Below are 20109 nucleotides of genomic sequence, written 5' to 3'. Positions count from 1 at the left end.
ACACTCCCACAACTTTAGAGACGTTCCCTTAGAAGTCTCATTTGTTCATTACCTAAGACTTTTATAGGAATGTTCCAGTGATGTGCAAGGACTGTTTTCAAGAGACCATTCCCGTAATGTAAAATAGAACTTACCTAGAATGTGGTTGCCATGTTCTCTGAATATAAGATATTAATGTCCTAGAAACTTTTCATGGGAACCATGCAAGAACATTCACGTGTCCAATGACGTTTAAAACATAGGACGTTCTGTCATGGTCCCCTGGAGGTTTTTGTCTAGTTCAAAGCTTGTTCCAGGGACATCCCTAAAAACGTTTTTAGGACGTCGCCTGATGGTCTTAAAGAAACGTTCTCCCCCCAAAAATGTGTTTACACACCACCCCTTGTTACTGTTGCCGAGCCCATCAAGGCCATGATTAATGAACCACTGATCCATTCACAGCTCTTTGTCTTTTACAAGATTAGGGACATACACAAACAATGCTTTTAACATACAGTGTTTTCCAATTACATACAATGAGCTCCAAAAGTATTGGGACATGGCATTTATTTTGTTTTGGCTCTGTACTCAAGCACTTTGGGTTTGAAATTATACAATGATTATGAGGACGAAGTGCAGATTGTCAGCTTTCATTTGAGGGTATTTTCATCCGTAACGAGTGAACCGTTTAGAAATTACAGCACTTTTTGTACATAGTCCTATATTCCTAGCACACAATGATTACATCAAGCTTGTGACTCTACAAATTTTGTGGCCAATAGAAATTAATGGTAAATAATGTATTGTGTCATTTTGGAATCACCTTTTATTGTAAATAAGAATATAATGTTTCTAAACACTTCTACATTAATGTGGATTCTACCATGATTACAGATATTGATATTTGTGCGTCTAACTTTCTCACTCATCATTATTCACGATTCATTCAGGATTATCCATAATCATGATAGCATCCACATTTATGTAGTGTCACGCCTTCTCCCACTCCTCCCCTCCGGCGTTCGACGTCGCCTGTATACTAACCACCGGTCCTGGGATCCATCATTACACACACCTGGCATCAATCATTACACACACCTGTACGTCATCATGAGGCACACTAGGACTCCATTACCTCACGTATTACCTCCCCTATATCTGGCACTCCCTTAAGTTCCTTCCCGAGTAAGTATTGATCCTGTGTTCATGCAAAGATGCTACTGTTATGTTGTCTCCTTCCATGTTTGTTGTTGTATTAAATGTTTCACCTGCTTCTCAACTCACAGCATCTTCGTTACAGAATACTGACTCAAACCATGGAAGCAGCAGGAGAACAAAATATCTCCCAGATGGTCAATGAGCAGGGATACCTTCCACGTCAACACCAGGACCAGCTGGCACAACTGGGGACGACTATGGGAGAGGTTCTTCGCAGTGTACAATGTCTTGAACATACCCGGGAGGTGTTGCCGTCAACTAGCGGAGGATACACTACAACCAGTCGAACCAGCGAGCCAGCACAACAGCCCATTCAGCAACCCGCTCAGGTCAGCGATGCCCGTTTGTCCCTCCCGGATAAATATGACGGCACCCCATCTATATGCCGTGGCTTCCTTTTTCAGTGTTCCCTCTACTTTACGCACCAGAGGGGAGCCCCCACCACGAGAGGTCCAAGGTTGCCAAGGTGATTTCTCTGCTGACTGTGCAGGCTTTGGAATGGGCCATGGCCGTCTGGGAGAGAGGAGAGGAGGAGCTATCTTCATATGAGGGGTTCATGGCTCTGTTCAAATGCATCTTAGATCATCCCCCGGAGGGCAGAGAGGAGGGTGAGCGCTTACTCCAATTATGGCAGGGGGATCAGATGGCTGCCGAGTATGCGCTCACCTTCCTGACAGTAGCAGCATCCAGCGGATGGAATGAGCTGGCGCTTTGCACGCTATTCTTAAGAGGTCTGCGCGAGGAGGTTCAGACAGAATTGACCTGTCGAGACGACAACCTCTTTTTGGACGCACTCATTGCAATGGCCATCTATCTGGATAACCTACTACGGGAGCGTCGGTACTCATCACTTCTCTCCCTCCCTCAGGGAACACTCTGGATCAGAGCCTGAACCCATGGAGGTAGGGGTCTCACACCTCCCCGTGGTGGAATGACGCAGACGGAGACAGCTGGGGCTCTGTCTGTATTGTGGTCAAGGAGTGCACCAGTTCCAGCGGTGTCCAGGACTTCCTAATAGGGGCTCCACGAGAGCAGATGGATGATCACGTGATCTTCCACCTCATAGGCACACACATCACCCAACCACTCACCCTCACTGTGGAGCCCATTCATCACAAGATCATCCTCGGCCTCCCTTGGCTTCAACTCCATAATTCCACCAGCTCATGGTTGAGGATGAGAATCAGACTGGTCACCCGAATGACTGAGGACGTGGTTCCCCATCCCCTGTGGTTCCACGTCGGTTGAGAGTCCTGTGCTTGCCCTTCAGCCTAACATCCTTGGGGGTATACCAGGACCTGCGGGAGGTATTATTCAAGATCCGCACCACCTGTCTTCCCCCTCATCACCCCTGGGATAGTGCCATCGACCTGCTGGCAGGGTCTGCGCCTCTGCGTCTACCCTCTGTCGGTGGTTGAGACCCAGGCCATGGAGGATTACATCCAAGAGGCACTCCAACAAGGTTTCATCCGCACGTTCACTTCTCCTGCATCGGCTGGTTTCTTCTTCGTGGACAAGAAGGTTGGAGGGTTACGTCCATGTATTTATTACCGAGGACTCAATGAAATCACCACATAGTACCGTTACCCTCTCCCATTGGTGCCAGCAGCCATCGAACAGATCCGCGGGGCCCAGTTCTTTACCAAACTGGACCTGTGGAGTGCTTACATTTGTATGTGCATCCAGGAGGGGGATGAGTGGAAGACTACGTTTAGCACAATGTCTGGTCACTACGAGTACTTGGTGATTCCATTTGGTTTAGCCAATGCTCCGTCAGTGTTCCAGGCATTTGTTAACAAGGTTTTCAAGGACATGCTCGGACACCAGATGGTTGTGTATATCGATGACATCCTGGTCTACTCAGCTACCCTGAAGGATCACATCACTCATGTTCGAGCAGTCCTGGACACCTCCTGGCTAACCACCTGTTCGTCAAGGCTGAGAAGTGCCAATTTCATCAGAAGCCTGTCTCCTTAGGCTACCCAATCAGCCCACAGCGAGTAAGGATGTACGACAAGAAGGTAGATGCAGTCAGGTCATGGCCAGTCTCAACCACCATAAAGGGTTACAACGGTTTTCGGGGTTTTCCAACTACCGCCGTTTCATCAGGAACTTCAGCTCCGTCGCCGCCCATCTCACCTCTTTCCTCAAGGGTGGGCCCTGTAGGCTGGTGTGGAGCCCAGCAGACGACGAGGCCTTCTGTCTACTCAAGGGACGTTTCACCTCCACCTCATTGTCAAACACCCAGATCCCACAGTATCCTTTGTGGTGGAGGTGGATGTGTCAGAGGTGGGCGTGGGGGCAGTTCTGTCTCAACAACAGGGTAAGCCATAGAAATTGTATCTGTGTGCATATTACTTTAAGAAATTGTCCCCTGCAGAGAGGAATTACGACGTCGGCGATCGAGAGCTCCTGGGGGTGTAGTTGGTGTTAGAGGAGTAGAGCCACTGGCTGGAGGGTGCAAAGGCAGCTTTTGTCATCCTCACCGACCATCGGAACCAGGAGTGCATACGGACAGTGAGGAGGCTGCATCTGTTCCAAGCAAGGTGGACCCTTTTCTTCACAAGGTTCGACTTCACGCTGACCTATCGCCCAGGTTCAAAGAACACCAAGGCTGATGCCTTGTCCTGTCTCTACGATTCGGAAGAGGGTCCTGTCCAGAGTGCACCTATAATTCCTTCCGAGTCGTAGCTCCAGTGGTCTGGGACATAGATGTGGACATTCGCCAGACTTTGGAGAGGGAGCCCGCACCCCCTAACTGTCCTCCCGAGCGCATCTACATTCCCACGGGGATAAGGGTTTGGCTGCTGCCCGTTAGACTGAGGCCGATGCTCGGAAGTGAGGCTGACTGTAACCCCCAGCTTCTCCATGAAGGTTCTCCACATCCGTGACGTGAATTGTGGGCCACGGTCGGAGACGATGTCCTCCGGAAGACCATAGTGTCGGAAGACTTGCTGGAACAGTGCCTCAGCGACCTGGAGGGCAGTAGGGAGACCAGAGAGAGGGAGAAAATGGCAGGATTTAGAAAATCTGTCCACAACAACCATAGTGGTGAATCCATCAGACGCAGGGAGATCCGTGATGAAATCTATGGACAGATGGGACCAAGGCTGCTGAGGCACGGGAAGGGGACAGAGTTTCTTTGCTGGAGCGTCCTGGGGAGATTTTGTTTGAGCACAGACAGAGCATGAATGCATAACTGGCATAACTGGCGACGTCTTGTACCAAGGTGGGCCACTAGTACTTATCGGAGATGGATTGACTAGTGCGGGTGATACCTGGGTGTCCAGCATCGAGGGATGTGTGCGCCCAGGTCAACAGCTGACCCCTCACCTCCATGGGAACGTAGATGCACTCAGGGGGACAGGTAGCAAGTGCGGGTTCCCTCTTCAGAGCCTGGCAGGTGTGCACATCTACGTACCAAAACACGAGGAAAACGATATGAGGGGACGGACTGATGGGCTGGAGGACACTCACAGGACTCTCAACTGACATGGAACCACAAGTTAAGGGAAATCAGGTCTTCGCGACATCCGGGTGCCCAGGCGGTGATTTCCATCCTTGACCAGGAGATGGTGAGGTCATGACGTTTGAGTCACGGGAGGATGACTTTGTGTATGGGGGCAGTAATGATGAGGAAGGGAAGGCTTTCTTGGTGCATGGGTCCCATGGTGAGGGTGAGTGGTGCTGTGATGTGTGTTTTGGTGCCAGATCCCAATGGTTGTTTATCCAGGGCTCAGACCGGAAAAGGAGAGGAGAGCAGGTATGTGGTGATGTTCAGGGAGGAGACGAGGGACTGGTCAATAAAATCCCCTGCAGCGCCAGAGTCCACTAGAGCTGTGGAGAACACAGGGACAGCCAGCCAGTGAAATAGAAACCAGGAAGGGTTTGGTGGAAAACGATGATGAAGGAATACTCACGCCTACCCTGGAAGACGGATGATCATCTAATGGACCTCAGAATGGGACACACCAGACACCGCTGGAGCCACTGCCCCTCCTGACCACAATGGGGACAGAGCCCCAACTGTCTCCGGCGGTGTCGCACGGCCTTTACCTTCATGGGTTCAGGCTCTGACTCAGAACGGTCAACGAAGAGGCGATGGGGCCACCGACGTTCCCGAAGCAGGTTATCCAGACGTATATGGCCATCGCGATGAGGGCATCCAAGGATAGGTTGTTGTCTCGGCACGCCAACTCCGTCTGGACCTTTTCGCACAATCCTCTTCTGATTTGGGTGAGAAGCCCCGGCTCATTTCATCTGCTGGACGCTGCCACTGTCCGAAAGGTGATCGCGTACTCCGTCACGGTCGGACACCCCTCTCTGCCCTCCGGGGGATGGTAGAAGACCCCCTGAAGAGAGCCTTGAACCACTCATAGGAACCCAGCTCCTCCTCTCCTCTCTCCCAGATGGCCATGGCCCACTCCAACGCCCATTCGGTCAGCAGTGAAATAACCATTTCAACCTTGGACCCCTTGGACCCCTCACTGATGAGCGAAATGGAGCACTGGAGTAGGAAGCCACGACATTTCGATGGAGTCCCGTCATATTTGTCCGGGAGGCACAATCAGGCATCGCTGACCAGGACAGACTTGTGGTAGAGAATCCTCCGGTGTTTGGAGATGAGGCCCCTTGAGTAATGTTGACTCGTTGAAGAACGTGGAGGACCTCATCCATAGCCATCCCCAGTTGTGCCAGCCGGTCGTGGTGTTGGCGAAATAGGTTTCCCGAACCATCTGGGAGATGTCCTGCTTCCACAGCGCGGCAAGTCCGAGCCCGGCCCAAATCTATACCCAGTATCGAAGGCTTGGCTTGACAATCTCCAAATGTCATTTAACATTTTGGTGTTTTGTAACATTTGTCTCTTTCCATTCATCAAATTGCCGCTGGACAGTTTGGATTAATTGATTTTATTACCCCCCAAAAATACATACAAGATTATAAAAGATTTATAAATGTGACCGGGATTGCACAATAAGTCAGGGACTTATTTCCATTGTGGTCGCTATTTTTTACAAAAATAAACTCAGCAAAAAAAGAAACATCCCTTTATCAGGACCCTGTCTTTCAAAGATAATTCGTAAAAATCCAAATAACTTCACAGATCTTCATTGTAAAGGGTTTAAACACTGTTTCCCATGCTTGTTCAATGAACCATAAACAATTCATGATCATGCACCTGTGGAACGGTCGTTATGACATTAACAGCTTACAGACGGAAGGCAATTAAGGTCACAGTTATGAAAGCTTAGGACACTAAAGAGGCCTTTCTACTGACTCTGAAAAACACCAAAAGAAAGATGACCAGGGTCCCTGCTCATCTGCGTGAACATGCCTTAGGCATGCTGCAAGGAGGCATGAGGACTGCAGATGTGGCCAGGGCAATAAATTGCAATGTCCGTACTGTGAGACGCCTAAGACAGCGCTACAGGGAGACAGGACGGACAGCTGATCGCTTCGCAGTGGCAGACCATGTGTAACAACACCTGCACAGGATCGGTACATCCCGAACATCACACCTGCGGGACAGGTACGGGATGGCAACAACAACTGCCCGAGTTACACCAGAAACGCACAATCCTTCCATCAGTGCTCAGACTGTCCGCAATAGGCTGAGAGAGGCTGGACTGAGGGCTTGTAGGCCTGTTGTAAGGCAGGTCCTCACCAGACATCACCGGCAACAACGTTGCCTATGGGCACAAACCCACCGTCGCTGGACCAGACAGGACTGGTAAAAAGTGCTCTTCACTGACGAGTCGCGGTTTTGTCTCACCAGGGGTGATGGTCGGATTCACGTTTATCGTCGAAGGAATGAGCGTTACACCGAGGGCTGGAGCGGGATCGATTTGGAGGTGGAGGGTCCATCATGCTCTGGGGCGGTGTGTTACAGCATCATTGGACTGAGCTTGTTGTCATTGCAGGCAATCTCAACGCTGTGAGTTACAGGGAAGACATCCTCCTCCCTCATGTGGTACCCTTCCTGCAGGCTCATCCTGACATGACAATGCCACCAGCCATACAGCTCGTTCTGTGCGTGATTTCCTGCAAGACAGGAATGTCAGTGTTCTGCCATGGCCAGCGAAGAGCCCGGATCTCAATCCCATTGAGCACGTCTGGGACCTATTGGATCGGAGGGTGAGGGCTAGGGCCATTCCCCCAGAAATGTCCGGAAACTTACAGGTGCCTTGGTGGAAGAGTGGGGTAACATCTCACAGCAAGAACTGGCAAATCTGGTGCAATCCATGAGGAGGAGATGGACTGCAGTACTTAATGCAGCTGGTGGCCACACCAGATACTGACTGTTACTTTTGATTTTTACCCCCCCTTTGTTCAGGGACACATTATTCCATTTCTGTTAGTCACATGTCTGTGGAACTTCTTCAGTTTATGTCTCAGTTGTTGAATCTTATGTTCATACAAATATTTACACATGTTAAGTTTTCTGAAAATAAACGCAGTTGACAGTGATAGGACGTTTCTTTTTTTTGCTGAGTTTACGTATACAATTACATAGATACAGAGACACAGACAAAAAAATGCTCAACCTCCAGATGACTATGAGGGGGGAGTTTAAGTAGAAATCTTACAAGCTTGCTTGGCTGGTCTGTAGCTTATTCTTTAGATGTTTGAGACTGCTGGTGGATACCATGATGTACCGGCATAATCAATGTGACACTGGACTAGCACACTTGCCAGAGTCTTGTGCATGTCTATAGCTAGGTTTCCTTCCAATTGGCGACAGATTTTCATGTGAATATTCTAAAATCTGCATAAAAACAGTGTGTGCATTTCAGAGTTTCCTTTAGGAAAATTTGGCGCCGGACAAAGTGACCGTGAATATTAAAAATGTTAACTCTATTCCTTGGGTTTCCATGTGTAGCTTATGTCAACGTTTATAGCCTATTTTTGGGGGGGTGGTTTTAGGCAACTTTCATAAAGCAATAATTGTCCACCTCAAGATTCAGCTGTCAGAGATTTGAGCACTAAACGCATCAGGACATTGCATGCATAGGCCTATAGACTTAGGTGTCCAATGTATGATAGTAGACAGTATATTGCCTAAATAAAGAAGAGAAGCTTAGCCCCAGAGAGATATTTATTTTAATCTTTATTTAACTAGGCAAGTCAGTTAAGAACAAATTCTTATTTTCAATAACAGCCTAGGAAGAGTGGGTTAACTGCCTTGTTCAGGGGTAGGAAGACAGATTTTTACCTTGTCAGCTCAGGGATTTGAGCTTGCAACCTTCCGGTTACTAGTGCGACGCTCAAACCACTAGGCTACCTGCCACCCCATATACAGATATGCCGGTGGCAGTTAGACATACAGGAGGCTAATTTGTTCATTTTCGATCAGAATATTTAGTATAAAGTTAAGCATTATATTATTAGACTATAGGAGTAACTCTGGTAGGCCTGAAACCTTCTTCCTCACCTCAAGTTCAACGATTGGAGTCAGTTGGAGCGCCGGTGCGCACTACCTTCATGTCATAGGCCTGCAGTAGCTAAAGCTTTATAATAACCACACAACACCAAACCTTCACAAAAGTTTCTAAACTTTATTAGGGTAATATCAAAAGTAAGTCAAGCCATTGTTTATAGAGAAAATATGAGCAGGCTATCATATTGGCCTACAGTTGCAACTTAATTTGGCCAAAGAAAATTGTTCAACAGAATGAAACAATACACTTGCAAACTCGTTTAACATTTCACAAAAGTTTTGAACAGGCTATATTGCTGCAATTACTAACAAAGATAAGTGCCTACCATACCCAACAAATACAGAAATAGGCACATTTTACAACAGACCTACTTATAACCTATTCTAAACTAAATACAGAGCACACAATTAAAAAGAAAAATCAAATTTAATTTTGCTAATGAAAATGTCTCAACAGAATCAAACAAAACAGGTTTTGCATATTTAAGGAACTGGTTTCAATTAATAAATAGGCTTGCAATAATAACAATGATATGAAATAATAATAATAATAATAATGATCAAATAAATTATTAAAAATAAATATAAGTTTCAAAATTGAATCCTACCTGAATAGGGATTTGCACAGTAGCCTGCATTTGGCATTTTAGTCCACTACAATATTAAAACTTGTATTAAATTTCCCTTGTAGGCTTTTCACAATAGGCATACCTTTTTCCCTATAACTTTTGTTTAACTGCAATGAAAAAGGCCTCCATCTTCACAATCAACAGTACCCTAGGCCAAGGTCTCTATCTCACTCTCTCTCTCTCTCTCTCAGCAGAAGGCGCACTTGCGCACAAGGCATGAGAGAATGGTGCTGAAGCGCGAATTCGGGGTGTAGGCTATGATAGACAGCCTCTTCTGGACAATTTGTCCCACTACTTATCAGGCTTTTCTTTTCTACCAAAAGCTGGTGTAACCGATGTGAAATGGCTAGCTAGGTAGCGGTGGTGCGCGCTAGCAGCCTTTCAGTCGGTGACGTCACTTGCTCTGAGACTTGAAGTAGTGGTTCCCCTTGCTCTGCAAGGGCCGCGGCCTTTGTGGAGCGATGGGTAATGATGCTTCGTGGGCGACCGTTGTTGATGTGTGCAGAGGGTCCCTGGTTCGCGCCCGGGGCGAGGGGACGCTGAGAAGTTATACTGTTACATTGATGCTGTTGACCGGGATCACTGGTTGCTGCGGAAAAGGAGGAGGTCGAAAGGGGGGTGAATGTAACCGATGTGAAATGGCTAGCTAGGTAGCGGTGGTGCGCGCTAGCAGCCTTTCAGTCGGTGACGTCACTTTCTCTGAGACTTGAAGTAGTGGTTCCCCTTGCTCTGCTGTGGCTTTTGTGGAGCGATGGGTAACGATGCTTCGTGGGTGACTGTTGTTGATGTGTGCAGAGGGTCCCTGGTTCGCGCCCGGGTCGGGGCGAGGGGACGCCATAAAGTTAAACTGTTACACTGGCAATTAGGCCTCCTGGCTAAGGGAGTTCCAAGTTAAATGGGTTTCAATTGCATTTTCAACTCTAAGCCTACTGATGGTTTTGTCACAAAAAAAATAGCATGTAGCAAATGTGCCAACTCTGGTATTGGTACATGCGCTCTAGCCAACAGCTTGCAGGTACAGCCTACCACATGATGAGATTATGAGATTTCGGATGGTATCGCGCCGTCCCAACCTTCGCTCTCTCTCCCCCGCTACTCTCTCCTCTTCCATCCTATCATCTCTTCCCTCTGCTCAAACCTTCTCCAACCTATCTCCTGATTCTGCCTCCTCAACCCTCCTCTCCTCCCTTTCTGCATCCTTTGACTCTCTATGTCCCCTATCCTCCAGGCCGGCTCGGTCCTCCCCTCCTGCTCCGTGGCTCGACGACTCATTGCGAGCTCACAGAACAGGGCTCCGGGCAGCCGAGCGGAAATGGAGGAAAACTCGCCTCCCTGCGGACCTGGCATCCTTTCACTCCCTCCTCTCTACATTCTCCTCTTCTGTCTCTGCTGCTAAAGCCAATTTCTACCACTCTAAATTCCAAGCATCTGCCTCTAACCCTAGGAAGCTCTTTGCCACCTTCTCCTCCCTCCTGAATCCTCCTCCCCCTCCTCCCCCCTCCTCCCTCTCTGCTGATGACTTCGTCAACCATTTTGAAAAGAAGGTCGACGACATCCGATCCTCGTTTGCTAAGTCAAACAACACCGCTGGTTCTGCTCACACTGCCCTACCCTGTGCTTTGACCTCTTTCTCCCCTCTCTCTCCAGATGAAATCTCGCGTCTTGTGACGGCCGGCCGCCCAACAACCTGCCCGCTTGACCCTATCCCCTCCTCTCTTCTCCAGACCATTTCCGGAGACCTTCTCCCTTACCTCACCTCGCTCATCAACTCATCCTTGACCGCTGGCTACGTCCCTTCCGTCTTCAAGAGAGCGAGAGTTGCACCCCTTCTGAAAAAACCTACACTCGATCCCTCCGATGTCAACAACTACAGACCAGTATCCCTTCTTTCTTTTCTCTCCAAAACTCTTGAACGTGCCGTCCTTGGCCAGCTCTCCTGCTATCTCTCTCAGAATGACCTTCTTGATCCAAATCAGTCAGGTTTCAAGACTAGTCATTCAACTGAGACTGCTCTTCTCTGTGTCACGGAGGCGCTCCGCACTGCTAAAGCTAACTCTCTCTCCTCTGCTCTCATCCTTCTAGACCTATCGGCTGCCTTTGATACTGTGAACCATCAGATCCTCCTCTCCACCCTCTCCGAGCTGGGCATCTCCGGCGCGGCCCACGCTTGGATTGCGTCCTACCTGACAGGTCGCTCCTACCAGGTGGCGTGGCGAGAATCTGTCTCCGCACCACGTGCTCTCACCACTGGTGTCCCCCAGGGCTCTGTTCTAGGCCCTCTCCTATTCTCGCTATACACCAAGTCACTTGGCTCTGTCATATCCTCACATGGTCTCTCCTATCATTGCTATGCAGACGACACACAATTAATCTTCTCCTTTCCCCCCTCTGATAACCAGGTGGTGAATCGCATCTCTGCATGTCTGGCAGACATATCAGTGTGGATGACGGATCACCACCTCAAGCTGAACCTCGGCAAGACGGAGCTGCTCTTCCTCCTGGGGAAGGACTGCCCGTTCCATGATCTCGCCATCACGGTTGACAACTCCATTGTGTCCTCCTCCCAGAGTGCTAAGAACCTTGGCGTGATCCTGGACAACACCCTGTCGTTCTCAACTAACATCAAGGCGGTGACCCGTTCCTGTAGGTTCATGCTCTACAACATTCGCAGAGTACGACCCTGCCTCACGCAGGAAGCGGCGCAGGTCCTAATCCAGGCACTTGTCATCTCCCGTCTGGATTACTGCAACTCGCTGTTGGCTGGGCTCCCTGCCTGTGCCATTAAACCCCTACAACTCATCCAGAACGCCGCAGCCCGTCTGGTGTTCAACTTTCCCAAGTTCTCTCACGTCACCCCGCTCCTCCGCTCTCTCCACTGGCTTCCAGTTGAAGCTCGCATCCGCTACAAGACCATGGTGCTTGCCTACGGAGCTGTGAGGGGAACGGCACCTCCGTACCTTCAGGCTCTGATCAGGCCCTACACCCAAACAAGGGCACTGCGTTCATCCACCTCTGGCCTGCTCGCCTCCCTACCTCTGAGGAAGTACAGTTCCCGCTCAGCCCAGTCAAAACTGTTCGCTGCTCTGGCACCCCAATGGTGGAACAAACTCCCTCACGACGCCAGGTCAGCGGAGTCAATCACCACCTTCCGGAGACACCTGAAACCCCACCTCTTTAAGGAATACCTAGGATAGGATAAAGTAATCCTTCTAACCCCCCCCCTTAAAAGAGTTAGATGCACTATTGTAAAGTGGTTGTTCCACTGGATATCATAAGGTGAATGCACCAATTTGTAAGTCGCTCTGGATAAGAGCGTCTGCTAAATGACTTAAATGTAAATGTAAATGTAATTATTATGGACAAAAGTGCAAGGTCATTTTTTGTGTCAAATGGCAGCCAAGCATCAATCATCATGTGACCAGAATAAGACCCTCGATATTTATTGAAAGGATCATCAACCTTATTACTGTGCACTTTCACCACCCTGTGAAGTTCATCATCATTTATTTAATCTGTAGCCTAATAAACTGCATGCTTTCTCATGATGTCTTGACATTTTTTAATCTGACACGTAGGCTACTTTACTCACATTAAGGCTACGTAGGCTACTTTTACTCACATGGAAACATCGTTAATCTCAAGCCATTTTGAGGATGCTGGAATTATATTTTGGATGAACATGTGCAGGCCTACAGGAGACTTTTGAAGTAGCCTAATCCGATGAAAACATTGTGACTGGTTGTGTTTCTGCCACATATAAAAGGTAATACATTTGAAAAGTTAAATGATAAATAATTAGGCTACATTGAAGCTGTCGAGAGTACTGTAGATCAACAACTGATCCAAATCGAATGAAATATTCAAATCAGAGGGGTTTTGCGCCATTATTCAGATGACATTTTCACTACAGGCTAGATTAGAATTTTGAACTCGCTTGAAACCAATAATTAAATTATTAATTGCGTTGTGGTGTTGTAGGCTAGTCCAGGTAGAATAATTGTACTGTCCCTAAACAAGATCAATAGGGGAGCTTTTTTGAGCTGTGTGTCATGTCTTTACTGTTATTTCATGCGTACATGGCCTCTCCGCTACCTATCAGCTAATCCTATTTGTACTTATGTGTGGTATGATTGCTAATTAGCCTATTGCAGATCTGTACAAACGATCCACCTTGCACTATTGTCACTATGAATGGTGGACAGAGGGCAGGATGGAACGTTAGACTGGTAGACTATGCTGACCTGTGGTATAGTAAAAGTTGGCACACGGAAAAGTACCAAAACACCTTGATTTAGGGGAGGAGCATGCAAGCAGATGAGTATATTTGGCGAGGATGGAAGAAATTATATAGTAAACCAACGAATGTAAACCAAGGAATAAAATGCACTACCCTCCACTGTGCCCAATAAAAAACCCACACAACCCTCCTCAAAGCAAAAACAAGTTTGTCAACCCTCCCCTATCCCAGTAAATTGCGATCTGTCCCTTAACCTCAGAATACTTGACACATGAATGCTCTGTAATGTTCCCATGAAATGTGTCTAGAACATTAATATCTTATATTCTGACAACATGGCAACCATGTTCTGTGTATGTTTGTTGTGATGTTGATGGAATATTTCCCTAACCCTTTAGAAAACTGGACATTAATGTTGTTGCAACATCCCATGAAATGTGTCTAGAACATTAATATTGGAAATTCAGAGAACACGGTGACTACATTCTGGGTAAGTTCTGTTTGATATTAAGGGAATGTTCGCCTAACTCTAACGCCAAAACATGCTAAGTAAGTTCTCTGGAGGTTTTTGCTCACAAACAGCACCAGCCAAAAGTTGAAGGAAAAGCAGACAAGTGCTCAGCGTATGTGGGAACTCCTTCAAGACTGTTGGAAAAGCATTCCAGGTGAAGCTGGTTGAAAGAATGCCAAGAGTGTGCAAAGCTGTCATCAATGCAAAGGGTGGCTATTTGAAGAATCTCAAATATAAAATATATTTTGATTTGTTTAACACTTTTTTGGTTATTACATGATTCCATATGTGTTATTTCATAGTTTTGATGTCTTCACTATTATTCAACAATGTTGAAAATAGTACAAATAAAGAAAAACCCTTGAATGAGTAGGTGTTCTAAAACTTTTGACCGGTAGTGTATATTTCAGTACAGTACAGTAATTTGAAAACATTGCTAACAAATAGACTTACTTTCAACCTACCAACATTTTTGGGTTATTCTATGCATTCCTCTTCCTACATTATTAATAAGTGGATATGGTTCATTTCTCACAGTTTTGTTATGCCACCAGGCTCCTGTTTAAATACCGTTATTTTGTTTTACCTGTAGGTGGCCATGGTGCAGGAAGCCTCTCGCCACCCCTTCCCCACTGTGGATGTACCTGACCATGTCCATTACACCATAGGGGTAGTCATTCTGGCTATCGGCATCACCGGCATGGTGGGCAACTTCCTGGTTATCTATGCCTTCAGCAGGTAAGGGACAGGAGCTTCCCATTGTACCGTAACTATACATCTCTCTCTCCCTCTCTCTCACACACACACACCTATAATTTGATCAATTAGAATTCTGTGGCAGTTTCTTGCAGCAAGAGAATGTGGAGTTAATGCTGAGGTTTGTCGTCTCACTGTCTCACTATCCCTCCATCTGTCATATGTGGCTCTGTAGTCTCTGTTGTTCATTAGTGTGTCTCAGTTGATCTGCATTGTGTAAAATAAAAGAACCTGTCGCACAAGCTGCAATTGCAAATGTTTTCACATTCGTAGTTGTCTTTCCTTCATCCCAAACACACTACTTGGCTTGACATTACTTTGTTCTGGGGTGTGTGTAACGCGCTTCGCTTTCAATGCTTTGTGTGGAGATGCCATTTCTCTCCCACTATGATAACTCATTGTGTATATAGACACACACACACACACACACACACACACACACACACACACACACACACACACACACACACACACACACACACACACACACACACACACACACACACACACACACACACACACACACGCAGATATACTGTAAGTTGTACATGTTGGACAAATTGATGGCACAAGCTCTTTCCATAGATAAATAGTTGTCAATAATAACTTATTCACCAGACAGAGAGGAACTATGTAATTTCAGTACAATAACACTTTGATTACACTGACCTACCATTTGTGGGAATGTTACAGCAGTATACTGAGGTTTATGTGTGTGTGTGTGTGTGTGTGTGTGTGTGTGTGTGTGTGTGTGTGTGTGTGTGTGTGTGTGTGTGTGTCAAATTGAATCAGAATACTGTATCCTGCCTTTCCCTGTGCTGCATGTGCTGTGTTCTACAGGAGCAAGTCACTGAGAACTCCGGCCAACATGTTCATCATTAACCTGGCCATCACTGACCTCCTGATGTGCCTCACACAGGCACCCATCTTCTTCACCACCTCCATGCATAAGAGATGGATCTTCGGAGAGAAAGGTACTCCACACCGCCTTCTAACTCATCTGAGGTCAATCACTTTCCAATCAGACATTTCTGAAAGAAACTGAAAAAATCTATACATTGCTTGAAAGAAAAAACATAGATGGAAACCTAGCTTCTTTCTTATAATTGACTGGAAGGAGGTGGAATGAAGGAATTGATTCCAGGGTAATTAAGTTGAACAGAAAAGGTGGGGAATGGCAAGAGGTAGAAGTCTATGATAAGAGAGAAAGAGGAGAATGTGTTTTTTTATTTTTTTTACCGTAAACCGTGTTTCCTTCCAACCATTTTATGCCGAGGAATTAACTGAAGCATAAAAAAAATCATGACAAGCCTGATGGAAACAGCACAATTTTTTGGTCAAAACGTCCTAATGTCGACAAAACAAAATACGCTACACAAGGGTGGATCATTTCTTTGTCTGTGAAATAGATGATGTGACAATTGCGGTGGGAAACGCTTTTATGTGCAAATATTGATATAATTACCATCATGTCAAAGTAAACTTAGTCACAATGATATGTTGTGTTGTCCTCCCACCACAACGTGAAAAAAGCACGAGGAGGTTATTAGGCAGATGGATTAAGTTATGATGAACACACATATGGTGGTTAGGTGCACGTTGATGAGCTTGATGCAAATTTCCAATACACATCGAAGGCATTATTTGTATGCTGGTGACATGCGGATCGGGGCTTGGCTGCCAATTATCAAGTAAAAATGATCTTTCTCTTCTCTCAACATGTAACCTATACTCTTTTGCGACAACAAAATGTGATGGGAACACATTGAACTTCTGTTTATTATTAATTTCATGGAAGCGTATGCGGAAAAAGTGCTTTTTATATGCACTACTTCATGATGCACAGCTTTTCCAACCGCAACATGCCAGTTTAATGGAAACAGGCCTACCCATTAAAATGTGCATGTCTTTTTCTGCATATATTTGATAACTAGGCTTCCAATCTTTCAAAGGTGAATGGAAGCCTGGTTAATGAGTTGTTGCCTAGAGATACAGACAAATAAGGCAGACCTTGAGGCTTTTTATCTGCATCCATTTCAATCAAAGACAGCTTTGGATGAACACTAAAGCCCTACTCGTGGAGTTTCATTTTACTGGGGAGATAGCTTTTATGTAATTATGTGCACAAGCACAAATCACAACATCTGTAATTTAAATCACGTCCGAATCTGCCATGTCGGTCATTTTTGCATAGCAGGAGAGTAATAATTCCACTTACTGTTTTTCAACTAAGGGACTGTACATTATTTATAATGAGGGATACCTGGAGAAAAACCGATCTCTCTGAAATAAAAATGGATGGCCCTCCCTTCAGTAAAATATATTTTCACCCGACACTCCCTGAATGCTTGAAAAAGGGTGTCCCTCCCTTATAACCAAAATAATAATTCGAAACATATAAATTAGATAGCGGAGAACCCATTACCCTCACTCCTAGGACAGACCAGAGCCTTTAGATATGCAGTTTTGTTCTTCGTTTTGTAAGCATTAGCCTACATGGCAAAGTAGCCAGAAGGTTGTGGATTCACATTCCACCGCGGACAAGTGTAAGGGTTAAAAGATCTCCATTATATTAAAAGCACTGCATGAATTGAATCTGTCATCTTATTTGTCGTCTGAGAATCCCTTTTAAAAATGCATGTCGTGCAATTCTACGTTATTTTACATGACTGGAGACAAGCAGAATCTTTAATACCACAACAGAGCATGACAACGAATGAGCGCGAGAGGTTTTGATTTCTATACAGGCTATTGTTTAAAAAAGGATAGTCTAAGTTTGGTACAGTCTATCAACTGTAAAAATGTTGTGCAACTGAAGTATCTGATAATCAAATAATTTGAGAAAAAGGCATTCGTTTCTTAATACAGCAGCTGCATATCATCAGGTAGGCCTATATTTTTTCATTCGGGAACTATCATCTTCTAACTTATAAGAGCATCTGCTAGGCTAAATTAACAAACTAGGCATGCATAGCTCACCGCATGATCCTCAAACCAAAGACTGGCCAAACTCTTGTTTCTAAAAGTGAATTCAAAGGCACTGTAGAATGACTGTATAGCGTAATAAGGCATGTTTTTGTTGAATTATTATTTAATTCTAAGTAATTCTTTTTTTAAATTGAATTCTAGACACCCTTAATGCAGAATGTATAGGCATGTTGTTGAAGTGCTATCATTGATGTGTTGTTGAAATGCTGAGCGCTCCTGCCAGCCTGTAGCGTGTCACAAATGCGTCACAATGGATTTCTTAAAATGGCAGGCTATAGCCATGAAATTATAATAATATAGCCTAAATGACGCATTTTCCGTCCTTCCTAGGCTGCTTTGCTTGCTCCTGACTGATTTAGAGTTAGTATGTTGTTTAAGAGATGGTTGAAATGTTGAACGTCAATTGATAGCAACAGAATCACACATTACTTTCCAAGCGAAGTCAATTTTTGGTCTTCTCGGCTATAGAAGGTTGTAGCGCAGCCTCTGAATTCCAACGATATCCCATATGCATCGAAGTCATGTCTTTTCCCAGAATTCTACAGCTTGTTTCTAGCCCTAGTTTTAACTTAACACACCAAGCCCTTCACTCGCTGACATAGATATTTAAGGAGTGCACGGTGACTGAAGGAATTGGCTGATCAAATCTATGGATAGTAGACTAGAATTGTGTCTGTCAAACAGATACGCCTACCTCTTATTTCTTGAATCGGAAGAAATAAGCTCCAACACAAAGCCCTCTTGTTCTTAGTAGCCTAAAGTCAAATTAAAATGAATACTTTTTTCCCCCTCCCCTTTTTCTCCCCAATTGGTAGTTACAGTCTTGTCACATGACTGCAACTCCCGTACGAACTCGGGAGAGGCGAAGGTCGTACGGGTCATGCATCCTCCGAAACACAACCGTGCCAAGCCGCTGCTTCTTGACACACTGCTCACTTAACCTGGAAGCCAGCTGCACCAATGTGTCAGAGGAAACATTGTACAACTGTTGACTGATCAGCGTGCATGTGCTCAGCCTGCCACAAGGAGTTGCTAGAGCGCGATGGGACAAGGAAATCCTGGTCGGCCAAACATTTCCCTAACCTGGACAACCCTAAGACAATTGTGCGCCACCTAATGGGTCTCCTTGTCGTGCCTGGCTGTGACACAGCCTGGGATCGAACCTGGGTCTGTAGTGACACCTCAAGCACTGTGATGAAGTGCCTTAGACCGCTGTGCCACTCTGGAGGCCCGAAGACTGTTTATATGAATTAGTACTTCTAGAAGTAGCCTACTTTCATCACCCATGCGCTGTCCATCTCCGCTGCTGTCGCTTAAAAGTAATGTAAATTACTTGAATATGGCTTATTGCGAGGTCAATAATTCTGATAAATAGCATTATGGGCAACGACACATATTGTTTTTATTCAAATCAATTATAACAGTAGCAAGCTTAGCTCCAGTCCTCCTTCTCATCTTTACGCTATCCCTCTCAAGCTGAACAGGACATCAGTAGGCCTAGTCCGCACACACAGATATAAAAAAAATTGGCCAGGGCTCATGATTGGTATAGCGTTTCCATTGCCGTGTGTAATGGCGTGTAGCCTAGTTTTATACACACCATCCCAGCAGCGCAAAAACTGCTTGGAAGGAAGTGCATTTTCTTAGAAATACAACTTTGCCCTGTGCTTCTCCAAGCATGCTCTTCATATTGCCTAGAACTATAGCTAAGAGTAAAGGCTATGGATCATTTGATTGGGACCACACTAGGCACACTTGATATTGCACACCCAGTAAAGAATACAGGGATAAGGGGCAGCATATAATAAGCAACTAATTCTCAAACACTGAGCAAGACGACATCACGGCTCTATTTTTGCCTGACCTTAAGATGGCACTAGTGTCAAACACCCGTTCGTTTGCAGTTTCAACCTGTTAAAGCCAGCGCTCTGCTATTTTCAAACTGTTGCGGAAGGATGGGTAATTTACCTGTCTTATATCAGCTTGCTTGCGCTCAGATGGGAGTCAAAACCGTTGATAAAGGGTTTGGATCGTGAGACTACTTGGAACTAAATCTTAATCACCAAAGCTTTATTAAAATATCTAATTTGAGAGGAGCAAAACAGTGAGCTGACATTCCATTTTTATCTATGTACTGTAGGCAGGCCTTCGTTATTTTAGCCATGCTTTGGAGGTGCGTAAAACCCCCTCCATGATGTAGACTATATGTGTCCATGCCCATCATGAAACGAGAGATGAGAACTTCTGTGAATACCGGTAAACCTAATATGTAGAAGTTATTTTCCTGTAACAATTACTTGTTTCCCATCATTTCACATCTTTAAAACCCAAATCTCTCCATAGCCTACCCTTA

At 45.7% G+C, this 20109-nt stretch overlaps 1 protein-coding gene across 1 annotated transcript in view; it reads left to right on the top strand.

Annotated features, from left to right (window-relative positions):
- LOC139570791 (melanopsin-A-like) overlaps nucleotides 1-20109 on the top strand; it is a 75247-nt gene that overhangs the window by 10827 nt on the left and 44311 nt on the right. The window contains exons 2-3 of the mRNA XM_071392979.1: nucleotides 14605-14750; nucleotides 15609-15742. Of these exons, the coding sequence (XP_071249080.1) occupies nucleotides 14605-14750; nucleotides 15609-15742 (280 nt within the window). The remainder of the gene's footprint in view (nucleotides 1-14604; nucleotides 14751-15608; nucleotides 15743-20109) is intronic.

Source organism: Salvelinus alpinus, chromosome 3 (genome assembly GCF_045679555.1).
Source record: "Salvelinus alpinus chromosome 3, SLU_Salpinus.1, whole genome shotgun sequence".
Classification (NCBI taxonomy): Eukaryota; Metazoa; Chordata; class Actinopteri; order Salmoniformes; family Salmonidae; genus Salvelinus; species Salvelinus alpinus.
Note: the sequence above shows the minus strand (reverse complement) of the source record. Positions and strands in the feature narration are given on the sequence as shown.